The sequence below is a fragment of the Sebastes fasciatus genome, chromosome 11 (assembly GCF_043250625.1).
Source record: "Sebastes fasciatus isolate fSebFas1 chromosome 11, fSebFas1.pri, whole genome shotgun sequence".
Lineage (NCBI taxonomy): Eukaryota > Metazoa > Chordata > Actinopteri > Perciformes > Sebastidae > Sebastes > Sebastes fasciatus.
The window spans coordinates 3,892,821-3,910,070 of record NC_133805.1 but is presented as its reverse complement, the minus strand read 5'-3'; the positions used below and the strand labels follow the sequence as shown (position 1 = coordinate 3,910,070).

Genomic DNA, 17,250 nt, shown 5'->3' with positions numbered 1-17,250 from the left:
ATGGTCCTCCATATCCCTGACTGTCAAGTAATGCTGCTTTTTTTTATTATTATTATTTATTACTGAGTTTTTAAAAGTGTTTCATGGATTTTTGTTCTCCCTGAGATATATTCAGTGTCAGACCAATAAATGTTAATTATGTTAAAATGTTATAATTATAATCTGACACTTATTTTCTTAATAAATCGTATGGTCAATTCATATTACATCAGATAATATATTATATAGGACGAGAAAAAAAGGCAGCAGATTCTCACAGTTCAGAGGCTTAACCCACCAAATGTTGCATTTTTTATGAAAAATAAATTGTAAAACAGTAGAAAATAGAAGCTTTCAATTCAACTTCTTTCACTTTGAGTCAGACTGACTGGATGCAGCAGCCAAATATAATAAATAAGTAACATTACCTATGTGATTTTTAATGTTTCCCACAGAAAAGAAAACTGTTATCGGCGGACGTGTTGGAGGAAATAGACTCGGCTCCTTTAAAGTAAGTTTACCGGTTCTGCAGCTCTCCTCCGTCTCTGTTTAGCGAACGCTTAATTAAATTTGCTTTATTTTACAGGAAGCAGAAACCATCTGAGGCTGAAGGTAAAAAAAGCTCTTTTCTGCCGTCAGATTTTAAAAATTAAGCTGACACACGTTAGACTTGTGTTTTCAACCTGTCCTCAGCAGCTGAAGAGGAAGAGGAGGCTGAAGAGGGAAAGAAGAAGAAAGGGAAGGGGAAACCGGCACACGCCCGAATGTATGTAAAAATCCTCTTTTTCTATTATTGTTTTCGTCAGCAGTCAAACTGAATTAATCACTAAGCACACGCTGGCTGTTTGGTCTGAAGTCGAACTGATCAGACTCATCAGATTTAGCCGACGACGCACAATTAACACATGAACACTCGTTGCCGTTTGTCAGTCTGAAGGGAAACTACACAGTGACGACAGGGAAGGAGCGAGCGGCGGGGTCGTTCCAGCGGCAGGCGGCCGAGGACTTCCTCCAGTCCAGACTGTACGGACCAGGGAGCTGCAGGACCACGAGTGAGAAAGAATCAGTCAAATCATAAACTATAAATGTCAAATATGCATGTTTGAACTCTGAACCCTGCTCTAAAATCATCTGTTTCTATTTATTATATTTGTATATGTACTGTACTCAGTGAGTCCTTGCTAAAGAGAACTTGCTCTCAATGGCCTTCCATGTTTAAATAAGGTTATAATACTATAATAATTTACATTTTATTAGACAAAATAATCAGTCTGTCTAGATGAATGACATAGACCTAGATTCAAGAGAATATATATATATATATATTTTAAAATAATAGGACTTCCTGCTTGTTTGATTGAAAACTACAGTGACCAGCTGGAAATGACTTTTAAAGAAAATTAAATATATATTTCTTTGTATTTGTGTCGGTAGGCCGACTAACACGTTGTTGGTTTTGGTCTTTTCCTGGGATTCTTTTATGGAAATAGAGATATACTTAATGTCAGTTGAAGCTGCGAGTTGGTGTCATTTATTAATTTATTTATTGTGAAGATTTTGTATTTTTTAAATCCTTGCAAGCTACACTCTGTGGCAGAAGTCTGCAAAGACAATGATCTGCCTCAATTTGAGTTTTGCTACAGTAACGTCCCGTCGCGTCCCACTGAGGCGTCCGTTCACTTGGGACTCCTTCTGCGGACGCGACGGCGACATTTAGCGGCTTTAGTCCCGTTTCCACCACAGGATCTTTCCCCACGGAGCTAGGAACCTTTTTATGAACTCTATATTTCAATACCAGGGACATTTAACCCCCCTAAAGAGGCCCTAGTGGTCGGTGGGTTAGTACTTTCTGAAAGTACAGGAACCTTCGGGGTGGAGTTTGCACGCAGCATCTAAGTTATCCAAGTTATCTATGTTAACGCTCCTGGACGGGTGAACTGGGGACTCAGTTGTCTGTTGTGCTCGTACACTGCAGCTGGCGCACCGCTGCATGCGAGGCGGTTAATAAGGGCCAAGGAGGGTCGGTTATCGGTTAACAAGATTTTTCAAAATTAGCATCCCTACCGTGGTGGAAACGCAGACAACAGTCGGCCGAAGGAACCTTTTTAGTTCCTTGAAAAGTAGTTTCAGGGACTAAAAACGTTTGGTGGAAACTCGGCTTTTCAGTCTGGCTTTCGGCCCGATGTCCGGCTGAACGTGTTCATGCTTTCTGCTTTCAGGTAACGAGATGCTCTCCCTCCAGAACAAGAAGGGGATGTATAAAAGTGCAGCGGTGCAGTTTGTTAAGAAAGACTGGGGTGAGTTCGGCAGAACAGACGAAGCATTTTAACCACGGATAATTATCGTGTACGTGAGCTGTGTGTCGGTCGGGCTGTAATCACTCGTCTCTTCTGTCTGATCCTCCAGCCAGTAACGAAAAAGCCAAAGCGGAGAAGCTGAAGAAGAGGTGGATCCACAAGCAGAAGATTTCCTCCTGCTGACCGGTCGGACCGACATCGACCCGGGCAAGCAGACGTTCGCTGCTCCTTCCACAAGCTGAATTTAAACGGACACCAATCATGAGCGACCGCCAGAAACACGAGGAAGACGTCATGTAAGCTTTGGGCCGGGACACCCTCTGGACAACTGACTCTATTGACTTGATGTGGAACCGGCAGCAGCCTGAACCACTCGGCCCGAATCACCAACATGGAGCAGAACAACGCTTGAATGTTGAGACTGATTAGAGGCCCTTTTCCACGCCTTTAACTACCCATCAACGGGTTCTCATACACCTGAATTAAAAAAGATCATCTGCTTCTTAAAGAGCAGAACATGTGAAGATACGGTTGTTTAGTGTTTAAGGATTTTTAATCTGTAACCTAATAGTCAAGTTAATTGATGAGAATCTGATAAACTTTGTTTTCTGTAAAACAAATAAAAAATAAAAGCTTATATCTGTAAATATTTTTTTCAATTTTCCAAGCAGAGATGCCAAATATTTTCAGCTCTTTTTTGGGTCATTTTTGGGACTTTGTTGGTCTAAACATGCATTTTGAAGACATTACTTTGGGCTCTGGTAAATTATAAGTTGCTTTTGTCACTTTTTTAAAATTTTATATACTTAAGAAAACAATCATTAGTTTCAGCACAAATTGAAACGGCTCCTTTGTTATTGTACCTGTTGGAAATATCTGGATATGATTTATCATTAATTTAGTACTGAATAGAAAGTCAATAGGCGGTGATATTCCCCTCAAAACATCTGATTGTTTCGCTTGAATAAAAGGCCAAAGGAGGCAAAACTGTCCCAACATTTCACAATAAAAATATTTTGACCCCTCAATGTATCATGAGACCCTGGAGGGGTCCTGAACCCCAGATTTGGAAAGGGATCAGAAATTGCTTGTTAACAGCGACACCTGCGTCCTGTTGCTCGCACTCGCGCTCGATCTACATAGATCAAAGCGTCTTTGAGATTACTATAAAGCGCTATATAAATCTAATATATTATTATTATTATTATTAAGGAGCATCGCTCAACACAGTGAGGAGACACACGTCAGCTAAAAGCACAATATCACTATATTTCAGCTGCTTGGCAGTAATGTTAGCTGACCAGACGAAGGTCTCTCCATGAATCAATGCTGATCCTAGAGTTGGCTTTTCCTGCCTCAGCCTCCCGACCGCGGCCGGAGGGAACAGGGGAGACACCGGAGTTTTGGTCGGAGACGATAATGTTTCTCTCTGCGGAGCCCCGTCACTTCACAAGACACGGGAAACCTCTGTTGGTCTGGAGGAGCTGCAACAGTTATTTCTGCACAAACGTCCACTGAACATTCACTAGATATTCTCAGAGCTAAACTAACTCTTCTGCAGTGTGGAGTGAGCACGCATGCACGTGAGAGGTGGAGAGAGAGCGAGAATGAGAGTGGTGTGTGAGTGAAGGCAGGCAGAGGAGCAGAGTACAGCAGAGACTCCGGTCCTGGAAACCAAAGCCACGTCTCCTTTGTGTCTTCTGACCGCGGTCGGGAGGCCAGAGCAGGAAGAGTTGCCACTGTTTAACAGACGGGCTTCACTAGATACAACCAAGAGGTTTTGGTGCTTCCATGTAGTTTGTGTTGGAGTCTGAGTCTGAACAGCGTAGACACACGCGAGCGCGCATGGGAAACCGACCCGCAATGATTTATACGTGCAAGAAGTTACAAACAGTCCCTTTAAACATCTTTAGTTTTTGGACTGTTGATCAGACAAAAAAATGAAATTCTTACTGATATTTCTTTATATGCGATAGCCGATAATTACAAGAAATTACAGTACAGAAATGCATAAGATATGTTTGCGGTTAGAAACCGTTGCAATTTCACTACTTTGTCCGGCAGAGAAATTTATTTTTTAGCTGTAAAATGCCCGGTTTATACACATCTTGGAGAGAATATGAGATGTGGTTCCATTTTTAAAAAATCAAATGACGGCAAAGAACACTAAAATATCAATTTTAACCTAAAAAATCTAGCATCGCTTTCATGTCACCTTGAGGTCGGCAAACTCGTGATCACCATTTTCTCACATTATAGACGGACAATCAGAAACAACCGGGTTTTAAGGTGGACTTTTCCTTTCGGGCTTCATATGTGGGTTAGTGTGTTGAGAATGAAAAACATAAACACTCTGAACAGCCTCAGCTGGTCGAAGAGGACAAAACTGTTTGGAGACAGGAGAACAGACCTCATGGAGCTCCAGGCATCATGCAGCATCCAGACACGTGCCATCATCATTTGTCATTTTTAATATAAATCTTTTCACCCTCACACAAATTGCACTTTTTTTTTTTTTTTTTCTTCTCCAAATGGACACACAGTCAGCAGTGGACAACTTAACTGGTTGACATCTTCCTTACACACCGTGAACTGGCTAAAAGAAGGAGAAACAAAAAAGAATAAAAGAAGAGACATCTAACTTGATCTTACCACCACTTTTACTATGGCATGCATAGGTTTCAGACCTTACTCAGAAAGAGAGACAACAGACACTTTGTCTAAGAACGGTTTCTAAACGGTGCCGTGACTGCTTGCGATCCGAAAAAAATTAAATAAAAATAATAAAAGAGGAACAAAACCAAGGTACAGAAAAAGCTCGGTTCCACCGTGTTGGAAAGTCAAAAACTAGAGGAAAGGATGGAGGTCGTTGTTTAGCGAAAGCCTCGGCATTCCCGTTTGTCTGCGAGTGGCGAGCACGAACACACAGGCTTCAAACACACAGCTGCGACGTCGTCTTCCTAAAGTATTTGGTTCTTTATTTTGTTAACAGTGCTGTTGACAATACTGAATGTTTTTATGATTTTTTTTCTTGTTTTATTTTTTCCCCCGTCGAGGCTTCGAGCGCTGAGAAGGACCTGGTAACAAAACGGAGACCTAGAGGGTTAGAGGAAGCTCGTCTCTGAGGGACGACGGGGAGACACGGGTAGTTGGGAGACGAGCGGACTCGAGGGCTTTTCATACCTGAATGCTATTTCAACAGCAGCTTTAGAAAAGAATGACTAGACAGCAAAATGCTACCAGGGAGCAACAGGGAGTCGGTAAACCAGCGTCTCAGCTGGTTGGAGGTTCATTATCGGGCAAACTGAAAACAAAACGAGCAACAAAGTTCACTTCTGCTACTCAACATTAACAACATGTTCGCAGAGAAATCAGTATACATCTCCTTGGTGTTTGAAAGTAAAGTTTTTCTGCAACGATAGCGCCCTCTACATTAGGGAAAGTTTTGGTACCGACTGTTGTGTTGATATGTCGTCCCCCCCCCACCTAAACCAAACTTATAGAGAGGAGAAGCCACGCCTCTTCCGGTGGACAGCCATGTGACCTTACTACGGAAAGAATATGAACGGTAGTCATCAACGAGAGATAAATAATTATTTTAATCCCGTTGGAATTGCGCCATGAATCACACGTTTGTCAATTTAAAAGATAATTTTGCGAGTTAAGAAAGTCTCAGTTTGATGTAAAGCTGTTGAAGTATCAGAATGTTAAAATACGTCATTAGAAAGACGACACACCCAGAAGTGGCGTAAGTGACGTCTCTCTCTCTCTCTGAAGCTACGATGTCTGAGTGTTTACTACTGGGATGAACTCACACCAGCAACGGGTCGGATCGGTTCCTTCTCTTCCCGGCTGATGAAAAGACCAGGAGTCGCTGATAAAACACATCAGGTCAGATAACGATAGCTAAATTGGTGACGTATATTGCGCGAAACGAGAGATGTAGAGCGGTTTCACATTAAACTAAATGATACTACAACACATTCTTGACTTGCAAAATTATCTTTTCAACCCCTGGGTCGGGGGCCACTAGTGGGCCTCAGAGCTCCATCTAGTGGGCCGCAGAGGTACCGCCAAATGGTTAGATCAACTTAAAACTCCCGACAGGCCGCTATTCTGTCTTTCACATGTCGTAGCGGGCTCAGTTTTAAAGCTAGAGTAGACATACTGGTATCATATGAAACTTCAAAAAGCAACAACTAAGGAATACATCGGTCCTGTGTCGTGCTAGCTCGTCGGGAAGAGAACTAAATAGTGTTATAACGTTCTGGGATGCAGCGACACAAAATGTTTTGTTTTTTTAAACGAAGTCGTCGTTTTGGAGACAAACCCTGCACCAGTAAAAGCTCAAAGCGTGTGGTGACGAGATATGACCCTGAATACTTTGGATTCATGATGGCAAGCAGTGATGGGAAGTCTCATTTATTTGAAGTGGGCCTCAAGTTACAAAAGGTTGAGAACATCTGGACTACCATACATGTTTTTTCTGAAATAAGGTCCCCTGGTGGTCCACCGGAAGGGGGCAGGACTTCGCCTCTGTATCCCCTAACCACGAGGGAAACGGACTTCGACACAACACCGGCTCTCAAGTTGTCAGTCAAAAGATGGGAAACGTCGACTCAAGAGGCTTAAAGCTTAAACACCGTCTCCACGAATATGTCCAAACGTACTTTTATCCTCTTGGGAAAAGAAAAGACTGTAGCTGCAGTTATCTTTATCGTTATCTTTCCTGACACACAAAAACTGAGAAGAACGTCAGTTCAACTTTAAAACCAAACGCAGCGCTCGTTTAGACGCCGACTTCACAGCAGCTCAGTTTTGCTGTCGCTTTGTTGTTTTTGTTCTTTCTGGTCTGAGTCTGAAAAGCCCGTCGCTGTGCTGCTGCTAAAAAAACAAAATACCGTACTGGAGGCCCCGGGGGGGGGGGAGGGTCGGCTGCTTGGTCGGACCTTCCTATTCTAAACCGAGGAGGAACAAAGGGACATTTTGGCTCCTGAGTTCTTTGTGGGTTAAGGGTTAGCATAGACATCGATACGAAAATAAAGATTAACAATGTTTGCATCAAACCTGCTGTGCAGCCGGGATCTGGGGGGTAACAAGTAAAAATGGGGTCATCGCAGGGTTCCTACACAGGGAGGGCTCCCATCTCAGAAACATCCAGACTTTGTCCAGAAGATTCTTTCCCATTCATTGACAAATTTAGCTAGATTAATCTGCGGCGGCAAGTACCACAATATGTGAAATTAAAAGTGATGTTTTCCATTTTACAGACCAGGAAACGGGTGAATACGTCAGCGTCCTCACCTGCGTAGGAACCCCGCAGTCAGCAAAAACGGGACACATAAAAAGTTGTACGGACGAGGAACAACCAGCTTCAGGAGTCACTGGCGTCGGTACAAAGTTGTTTTGTTTCAATGATTTCCTTTCATTTGATAACTAAATATCTCACTCTATTGATATAATTCATATATAAACGTTAACATGTACACACGCTCGTCACTGGTAGTCGGTGGGATTGGGACCTTTATTATTAGAATAATAAGAAGTGGAACTTGCTCTTGCTGACGCTCAACAAATATACTGTGAATGGAAGTAACAATAATTAATATAATGATAATTAGAATAATAATAATAATAATAATAATCGTCTGCACCATGCCTTGTAAACCTGGAAAAACAAAATAAGAGCCAGGTAACCACCTACCCCCCCCCCGCCCCCGCCACCCCCCTCCCCCCGACTTCGCCCATGAAAAACAAAACTAAAGATTTAAAAACAGGGAACGTTGAGACTGTAGATTCTCTCTCCGGCTTCTTCAAAAGTCCCGAGTCCACATGCGTCACACGGATCTCCGCCGATGTCCTGAAGTGAGTGAAGGGTGTGAAGGGTGTGAAGGGGTGGGACGGGGGGGCGGGGGAGGGGTAAGGGGGGGTGGCTATCCCTAACGGAGCCGTGCGTTGGCTGGAGGGGTTTGAGCACTCAGCAAGCCTCGGTGGAGACGGACTTTTTCAATTCAGCATCAGCCTGCCTCCGTGTTCGCGTTTGTCATGAGAGAGAGTGTGTGTGTGTGTGTGTGTGTGTGTGTGTGTGTGTGTGTGTGTGTGTGTGTGTGCCAGGTTTACAGGGACCACGTTGAAGGGCGGTCGGCCATGGCGGTCAATCTTCTTTTTTTTTTGTCTTTCTTATTTTTCCATTTATATTTAACCAGGGTTTTTTTTTTTTTTGTTGCCAGTCTGTCCGCCCCGGGTCGATGCCCCCCCCAGGTACACGGGGGAGCTGAGGGGGGGTTAGGGGGGGGGTCTGGGTATCTGCGGCGAGTCCACACGTGTTCAGCTCTCCGAGTATTTTCAAGTCGGCTACTCTTGGTTGGCGTCCCCCGCCGTCGGTCAGAATGATGCGGACGCCAGCCTCGCAGGGCTGGAGGTAGGGGCGGGGGGGTTTGCGAGGCCAACCAAGGTGGAGGCGTATTTTCATATTTACGATGGAAAGGGGAGGAGGTGTGTGTGTGTGTATATATATATATATATATATATGTGTGTGTGTGTGTGTGTGTGTGTGTGTGTGTGTATGTGTGTGTTTTTTAAATGATGTGTATTAGCAATCTAAAGATCTGCCCAGAGATGACTCCCCGATCCTCGGCGGTGTTCGTGAACAAGCAGAACGAGAAGCGAGTGAGGTGGTTTAACTTTCTACTACTTGTTATCGTGCAGAGGAGCGGCGCCTCAGCTAATAGGACTACACTGATGGAGGAGGTCGGAAGGAGACGTTTCTGGACAGGTCCTCAGAGTGTGTGTGTGTGTGTGTGTGTGTGTACACGGGGGGCTAGTGTAGGTAATCGTCCACAGAGGCGAAGGCGCAGGAGCCGCTGCCAGTTCGTGCCATGATGGTGAGGCACTGGGCGGCCTGACCCACGGCCTGGGCCAGGGGGGGCTGCTTGGGCAGGTTGTGAGTCTCTGTGAGGGAGAGAAGAAAGGGGAAGGAGAGAGAGGGAGAGGGGAACAACAATGTCAGGATGCAACAAAGAACAGGAGCGCTGAGGTGTCAGTATACTTGACTAGTCAGAACAGTACCTGAAGCTCCTTTCACACCTTCCAGACGTCTCATGTGGTGAAATTCAAACACATTTAATAGGGCCGTCACAATAACCTCAATATTGCAATACTGTGCTAATGACAAGCAACCGCCGCAACCGCGATGTTCACGTTTGGGTGCACCGCGTATTTATACTATGCTACAAACTATGCTAAAAAAATAAAAGGTAATAATACTGCATGTTGCTGTGAGCCAATCATTACCACCGCAGGAGAAATTCCTTCACTGCAACGGCCCCTAATATTTAATACAGAGCACGTGGACAGCTGACCTACCTAATATTGCACTGTTGAGAGTGGAGCACACCGGCTCTCTCTGAATGGCGTCCAGCTGGTAGCCGACTGGGCTGCTCCAGGGGTCCGAGTAGGCCAGCAGGCTGAATGCATCCTGCAGCAGGAGACACAAAACAACAACAGACCTTCATTTTCATCGTCCACGCATTCACTACTAGACTGTAGATGTGTACTATTATTCTATAGTATACTATTATCATACTACTACGAGTCTATCAGTGATGTCCAGTTCTGTACCAAGGTCCCTAACTCAATAGAATACAATATAATTCAACAATAGGTTTCACAGCACGGATCTTAGTGATTCTTTTGTTACCTTGAGCATCTTCTTGTTGGCTGAGTTCTTGCCACACTCGCGGCGGAGGTGTTCGCTCATGCTCTGGAGCTCCCTGCCAAAATGGATCATCCTCTCGATGGCCGCCTGGCTCCCGCCGCACAGCTGCCTCTTGGACTGAGTTGACTCCACCTCTGCAGAGCCACGGCCAGTTTGCCGTGCAAAATGGGCATGTTTTAATGTAGTGACGGTACATTCACAGCACAGGCATTTGAGAGGGGAATGCTTACTAAGGCTGGGACGATACATCTATCTCCCGATTCGATACCATCACGATACTTGGGGTGCCGATTCGATATGTATTGCGATTTTATATTAAGATTTATTGTGATTTGTTAACTTTTTTAACACTAGACCATGGTAAAAGACAACCAGGAGTACGTTGCCATGCTGATAAATGCTCACTAATACCTCCGCACACACTCTACTCACCCATGTCTGCGTCACAGTCGTCGGGCTCGGTGGCGTGTTTGGAGCTGCCGTTGAGGAAACCATTGGAGGACGATTCTGTCACTCCGTTGGTGAAGTGGTCAACCTCCATATCCACATCGCTACTGAGGCAGGACAGAGAGGCAGTGAGCAGCGGGACAACAGGAAGTTCAGTCATTCCTCCTCAATGAATGTTGCATGCTGATTTCATATCATCACTGATTATCTCGTGTCAAACACTTTCTTTACCGCCGGTTCATCTGACTTTGTGTCAAGACAATGCTAATATCCTGGAGAAGATATCTAATAGGGATGCACCGATACCACTGTTTTCAGACCGAGTACAGGTACTTATATTTGGGTATTCGCCGATACGAGTACCGATACCGAGTACTTCTCTGTGCCAAAAGACCCTCCTTAATAGCCAGCTGGAGGGTGTGAGCGACACACCGCAGGCTGGGGAGTCCCGCATACGAGGCGGTGCACTGCGACCGGCTCTATGTCGGCTTGGAAAGGCTCGGGGCGAAGGTGCTTCCCGGGGCCGTGGCCAAAGCATCACCGGGGCGGACTGTCCTTAGTGCGCCCCAAACCACGTCGTGCCTCCAGGGCGCAGCTCGGCCCACGTAAAAAGGCGCCAGGGGTCTGCGGCGATGTCGGCAACCCACATAATTCTGTCTAGTCATAATTTAATTTTAGATATCTAAAAATGACAATGTAGATATCTTCAATTGAGTGGAATTAAAGATATCTTGAACTGCAAAATATGACTAGTCAGAATTCAGTTAGGGATATCCATGATGAGAAACCCCAAACACATGAATGGCAAAAGTTGTTTGAATCGTATTGTTAAAATGTAATTATGGATGTCTAAAATTTGAGTTTTGCCTTTAGTCAAAATAGAATTGGGGATATCTTGAATTAAGAGTTTTGACGAGGCAAAATGCCGTTGCAGATATCTCTAATGAATATTCTGTCTAGCTATTAAATGTTAAAACGTCTTGCCAAAAGCACCTGCAACCACACCCCCCAGTGATGTCACAGTGTCCTGACACAGATGATAAACCACTGGTTGCTCTTTAAGCTTACACTTTGCTAAAGGTAAGCTGTGCTCTTAAACACAGCAGTGTTTCTGTATGAGCTAAAATAGGAGTAAATGTAAAATCTGAATATCTAAGATAATGAATTCTTGTTGAGTTCACAGAAATGTCTTTCAGCTACATAGATTTAATCTACTGAAGTTAATGCGGATTAAAAGGTTTCTGTGTGGGTGTTGGTACCAATCACGGACATTTTTGAAACAGAAATTCAGCTTTCAAAAAGGGCAAATTAAATGAAGCGTTGGTTGTGTTAGTGTGTTTTTTCCCCTCAGTACCTGGTTATGGGCTGTTGGCTGCGGCTCCCGTTGAGGCTAACGTCAGATGCTGGGAGGGTGGAGCCGGAGCCTGGGGGGCAGGGCTTGTGACTGTGAGGGGAGGAGCTGTGGCTCTTATTGGACGTCACACCATTACAGCAGTTACTATCGAACCCTAGAAACAACAGCAGAGTGAAAGATGGACATTATTTTAACTATTAACAAATGACTTTTCTAATATAAAAGAAGGCTTTGCTTATACAGATGAGTCCCTTTAAACTAAAACATGATTTAAAAAAGATGCAGCTCTATTTTCTAGCAGCAAAGACCGGATTCATCAAATTATAAAGTCAAACTCACTGGTAATCTGATGCCTAACCTTGAAACAGAGGACATTTTGTTTTAATTTGTGGTTCAATGTGATTATTAAATGGTGCTTAAACATCTGTATTTTTGTTGCAACTTGCAATTAGAGACTGATCTGAACATTAACTTTTGATAAATGTTAATTCAGTGAACTGCATAGATATGGTTAAAAGTTTTAGCCAATAAAAAGGAAGATGTCAAAGCTGCATTGTGACCACACTGAGAACAGATACTAGGCTGTAAAATGGAGAAGTACTTCTACATCTGTTCTAATCTCCAGATGTGAATACACCCAAGCACAGCTGGACTGTACCTGGGAGGTAGGGCTGGGAGCTGCTGGCTTTGTGGCTGGGGCTGCTGAAGGGCCGGGGGGAGCCGGGGTAGCTGTCCTGAGACTTTGGGCTGCGACCTCCAAGACACCTCACCTCACTGTCCGTCCCATTCACCATCTCTATGAACTGTCTCACCCTGAGGACGCATTAAGGAAGGGGAGAGGATGAAAGGAAGAAGGTAAGAAGAAAACAGAAGACGCAACAATTAAAAGGACAGGAAAAGGAGACAGAGGAAGAAGGGAATGAAAAGAGGAAATAAATACAGACAAAATGAAGCAAAGATGGGATGGAAGAGTGCACAGAGAAACAGAATAAAAGAAAGGATGTAGAGAAAACAGGATGAACAGGAGAGATTATTATTATCAATATCATCATTAGAGCTGTACCATTTTTTTTTTTTACATTTGAAGCTTCTATTAAGGATTTCAAATGAAGCTTTGAATGTCTGTCGTTATATTTTATGACGTCATCACCGTAACATTAAAAAAAAAAAAAAAAATTGAAATCCTCGGACAAAATCCACAATTTTGAATAAAGTGCTTCATTGGATTAAATTAGTTAGTCTTTTTTTTTTTTATTAAATCAACTTTCTTTAATGAATATAACTCGTCAGTGCATGCCTCCCTTTGTGTGCAGCCAGTGGGAGAGCGAACCGCAGTGAAAATGTCATCAAATATGGACTGAGGCAGAATATTTTGTTAGATTAAACCTTGGGATTTTTTAGTATAATACTAATAATATCTGCAACTGTGCAGAAATACCAGGTTAACAATAAAAGCCAAAGGTTTAAGCTCTCAAATGTTTTTTATGTCATGTTTCTATCTGCTTCAGAGGCTGAGAAATAAAGGTTTTAGGAGGTTGTTTTGAAATGTTTCTTAGGTTTTAGAGTGATTGTTTTCTAGGCGGTCTCAACGGGTTAAACACAATGAATAGACACGCAAAAAAAAAAAAGCTACCCAGCATTCAACTGTTGATTTTGAATTTGAATGTCAATGTTATGAATGAAGCTTCGAAGCATCAGACTATTCGGTAGAGCACTACTCATCGTTGCTAAATCCATCAGTTTCAATAAGCCGAAGATGCCACAGAAGGTGGACAATCACATTTTTGCGCCATAAGCAGCAGGATTTTGTTGAATTATGGTCTTTGTTTTAGTATTTCTAAGTAACAACAGTCTTCCATTCGTCAAATATGTGAAAAAAAACAACATTCAAATGCAGCCTTGGGTCTTACTTGAGCATGAAGAGGAGGTCTGGGTTCCTCTCCAGGAGGTTGGGGTAGAGCTGCTGGGTGGTCTCGATGGCCTCGCCCATTCTACCTGACAACACCAGCTTCTGGATTTCTGCAAACCAACAGTCGACATGTTTACAAGACGTACTGTAATACTTATGTCTTTCCAAAGGTGATGCTGTCTGTGGGATTTCCTGGCAGATTTTGTTCTCCATATATTCATAGAAAGTTCTACTAGCCAACATGAAAAAAAAAAAGTCGGTGCAGCCGAAAATCTCTGGTTCCTATTTTTAACCTGGTACCAGCATTATTTAGAAATGGGCCAACCCAGAAGGACTCACTCTGTCGGTTTTTGATGGAGGCCAGCTCCTCGTGCACGGCCTGGTCTGTGGATTTGGCAAAGGCTTCAGCCGTGGCACAATAACTGTGGTGCACCAGGTAGGAAGCCACCATCCTGAGACAAGACAAAAAAACAAAATGTACTCAGTGATTAGACACAGCACGCAGGAGAAATCAAACACACCATTACACTGAACTAATGAGAGCTTCTCTTCATCTGGTCACACGTAAATGTGACGTAAACAAGCAAACAGATTATTCTAATTATCTAAACCATTTCATTTAGAGACAAAACTCAAAGTGGGCACACCTGAAATGTCACAAAGAATCCACTCATTATTCAGGAAAGCTGTGCACAACTCTAGGTCAGAGTTGAACCAGGAAGTTGGTTTGTAAACCCGGTTTTATGATGGACAGTTTGGGTGATAATTGGACTGTTGGCCTTTGTTTTCGTGTTCGTGGCTAAACTGTTGTCTGACTGCTCTTTAGTGTTCCCAAATCTGAGCAATAAACTTCGAGAGTTCAATAGAGTTGGGTCGATTTCCGGTTTTGCCGGTCCAGTCCGGTGTATGAGCTTGAACCAGTTTGAATTTATCTAAACCGGCTGAACTGGCATTTGTCATTATGACACGTTCTGGGAAATCCAGCAACCTGTGCCGATGCCGTCATGACGCTAAATCCAGCTTGTACTGCCACAGTAATAAGCAATATGACAACGTCATCATGGTCATCATGTGTCTGCCGCTCTACAAAGACAATAACACTTCACATCCACCAGTCGAGCAAAGAAACGTTCCCGTTTTCTATCCCACACGGTGAGGCCACTTTCCTGGATAAAAAGGCAACAGCTCCCTCCACCCCGCCCTCGACCCCAATCCCCATCCCCATCCCCATCCCCAATCCCCAATCCCCATGGAGATTAAATCCATTCAGGACAAGTAATCATAGCAACAGAGAGCTAATCCCATCAGGACATGGCATCAAGAGAAACCAAGTCCCACAGCTTTAACTTCTGGATCACGGCTCCTGCTCTCTGACGGGGAAGTGGTCCATCTGGGCCTTGATCCTCGTCATGTCAGCAGTCATTTCTTGTCACTTACAGTGTCCAGTACTTCCTTTTATTACACGGCTGTGTTGAATACTCGATTCTGATTGGTCAATCACGGCGTTCTGCAGTCTGTAATTTCTTTATAGCAGACCGTTGCTATGTATAGCAGACCGTTGCTATGGGCGCAGCTCTGATGTCGGACTCTGGAGGACCGTTTTTGTGTCAAAACATTAATTTCTTCAGTAAGTAGCCGTGTAATAAGCGGGATAATGTTCAGCTAGCGAGTCATTGTTGTGAAAGAATCCCCTTCAAGGCGATGCTGCACTAACTTAACTGCTAACCATGGGATGGACAAGAACGGCACCTGTAACCATGGTAACTGTACACATCAAAAATGGCGAAAAGCCTCGCAATGCTTAAAAGACAATGAAAATGAGACTAGACCAAAATGTTTTTAGCTTTTGTTGAATAAAACTAATAATTATCAAATGACTAAAATGTGAAAATCTAAAAAAGGCATTTTAGTCAAAAGGCTATTATTAAAACAAAATCAGCTGCCAACATTGCTTGTATTCTCATCCAAAGCCCATTACTCCACAGTGAGCATGTATCGTACAGGTTTACAGCAGAATAATTCACTTTTACAATCCTCTTACTTCTGGATCATGGACTGCCACTCGCCCTCGCGCTCTCCGATGGGGAAGCGGTCGATCTGGGCCTGGATCTTCGTCCTCCACTCGCGCATGTAGTCCTCGATGTCGAACACGAAGGGGTGCTGGCCGAAGTTTGCGTCCACCACCTCCCCTGGAGTCTGAAGGCCCACGGTCGGGTACAAGTTGGGCTGCAGCAGAGAGAGAGATTGGAGAGTGAAGAATTAGGATGATAGAGGAAAAGGAGAGTTTGGGAATGTAATCTGGACAATAAATCAAAACAGGAAACAATGAGAGGGGAAAAACAGGAAAACATGAAATCTCAGGAAATAAGCTTTTTGTCGGACCATCTTTTCACGGGAGAGCCGGGGTTCAAACTCCTGAGACGTTAAAAAAGGGGGCAGTAGGCAAGACCTCTATTGCACAGATTGACCACAATGCATCTGTCACGCTGATCAATGTACTGATTTGTTCTTAAGAACCAATGACTCAGTGATTATAATGCCAGGAGCTGAGATTTCTGCCTCACTTTCTGGTCTGCACCATTTGAGCACTCAACTTCCCGGTCTACTGTTTTATGGGAATCGCTACAACCTCCACACCTCCAGATAAACGTCTCCTTCAGGGATCAATACTGTATCAGTAGGAAGGCCCGCTATATATTGGTAGAAATGAGCAAACATAACCAGAGGTTAGAGGAGTAAGGGTAGCTTTAATTACTGAATACAGAGCATGTCAAATACAACTATCTTGTTCTGGCAAACATTGCTCACACAGGAGGAAATGGTGCATTTGGTTGAGGACTATTTTAAACCGCGGAACAACACACATTTGCTGCCGTAGTGTGCCCCCATTTACTTCACTGTATCAAAACTTTTCTATTTTTTTTTTTATTCTTCGTTCACCGTTGGAGGCGTACGAGAAAGATAAAGTTTTCCTCAAGAATTCAAAGTAACACGGCGTGAGTAATTGATATACAAATGGTCATTTTGTGGGTGAAGTATTCCTTTAATAGGAATGGTAAATGTGGAAAGGAAAACTGGAACCATATTAAAGTACAAGTTGTTGTGTTGTTTGTTTTTATATTGCAAATGTTGTTGAAATTCTATACTCTTTACATTCATGTCGCCACTGACGGGCAGTTGCCGTTAACCGTGACGTTGCTGCCACCTTGTGGTTTCCCGGCGCGCCCTCGCAATACGCACATACATGAGCAAGTTGCAGTATTTTTTCCATAATGTTATATGGCCTCCAGAATAATATCAATGTTTTAAAAGAATGGCCGTTGCGCCCCTTTAAGTACATGCCTATGAATTGTTCTTGGAAACAGCCGTCCATGACATCGGTGATGACAGGATGAGGAGTCAAAACATGAGGTGAGGAGGTTTGTCTGGGTGCATTGTTCTACCATCCTACCAATCTAATCACAGCCTTGATTTGATCAGAGGAGGTGATGACTGATAGCAGGCGTTCACCACATTGACTGTGTGTGTGAGAGATTGTTGTTGTTGG

At 43.7% G+C, this 17,250-nt stretch overlaps 2 protein-coding genes across 3 annotated transcripts in view; one reads left to right on the top strand and one right to left on the bottom strand.

Annotated features, from left to right (window-relative positions):
- Positions 1-2,913, top strand: part of nol7 (nucleolar protein 7) — a 5,010-nt gene extending 2,097 nt beyond the window's left edge. The window contains exons 3-8 of the mRNA XM_074650022.1: positions 435-490; positions 566-591; positions 673-745; positions 910-1,031; positions 2,199-2,276; positions 2,386-2,913. Of these exons, the coding sequence (XP_074506123.1) occupies positions 435-490; positions 566-591; positions 673-745; positions 910-1,031; positions 2,199-2,276; positions 2,386-2,459 (429 nt within the window). The 3' untranslated portion in view covers positions 2,460-2,913. The remainder of the gene's footprint in view (positions 1-434; positions 491-565; positions 592-672; positions 746-909; positions 1,032-2,198; positions 2,277-2,385) is intronic.
- Positions 2,914-4,729: 1,816 nt separating this feature from the next.
- The window catches only part of ranbp9 (RAN binding protein 9), a 28,104-nt gene continuing 15,583 nt past the window's right edge, over positions 4,730-17,250 (bottom strand). Inside the window, exons 6-14 of one of the 2 annotated variants that reach the window (XM_074650014.1) lie at positions 15,745-15,929; positions 14,043-14,155; positions 13,705-13,813; positions 12,453-12,607; positions 11,795-11,948; positions 10,426-10,544; positions 9,976-10,127; positions 9,642-9,753; positions 4,730-9,227 (exon numbers count right to left, since the gene is read on the bottom strand). In XM_074650014.1, coding sequence (XP_074506115.1) covers positions 9,097-9,227; positions 9,642-9,753; positions 9,976-10,127; positions 10,426-10,544; positions 11,795-11,948; positions 12,453-12,607; positions 13,705-13,813; positions 14,043-14,155; positions 15,745-15,929 — 1,230 coding nt within the window. In that variant the 3' untranslated portion in view covers positions 4,730-9,096. Of the gene's footprint in view, positions 9,228-9,641; positions 9,754-9,975; positions 10,128-10,425; positions 10,548-11,794; positions 11,949-12,452; positions 12,608-13,704; positions 13,814-14,042; positions 14,156-15,744; positions 15,930-17,250 lie in introns of both variants that reach the window. The other variant, XM_074650013.1, reaches the window with a different exon arrangement.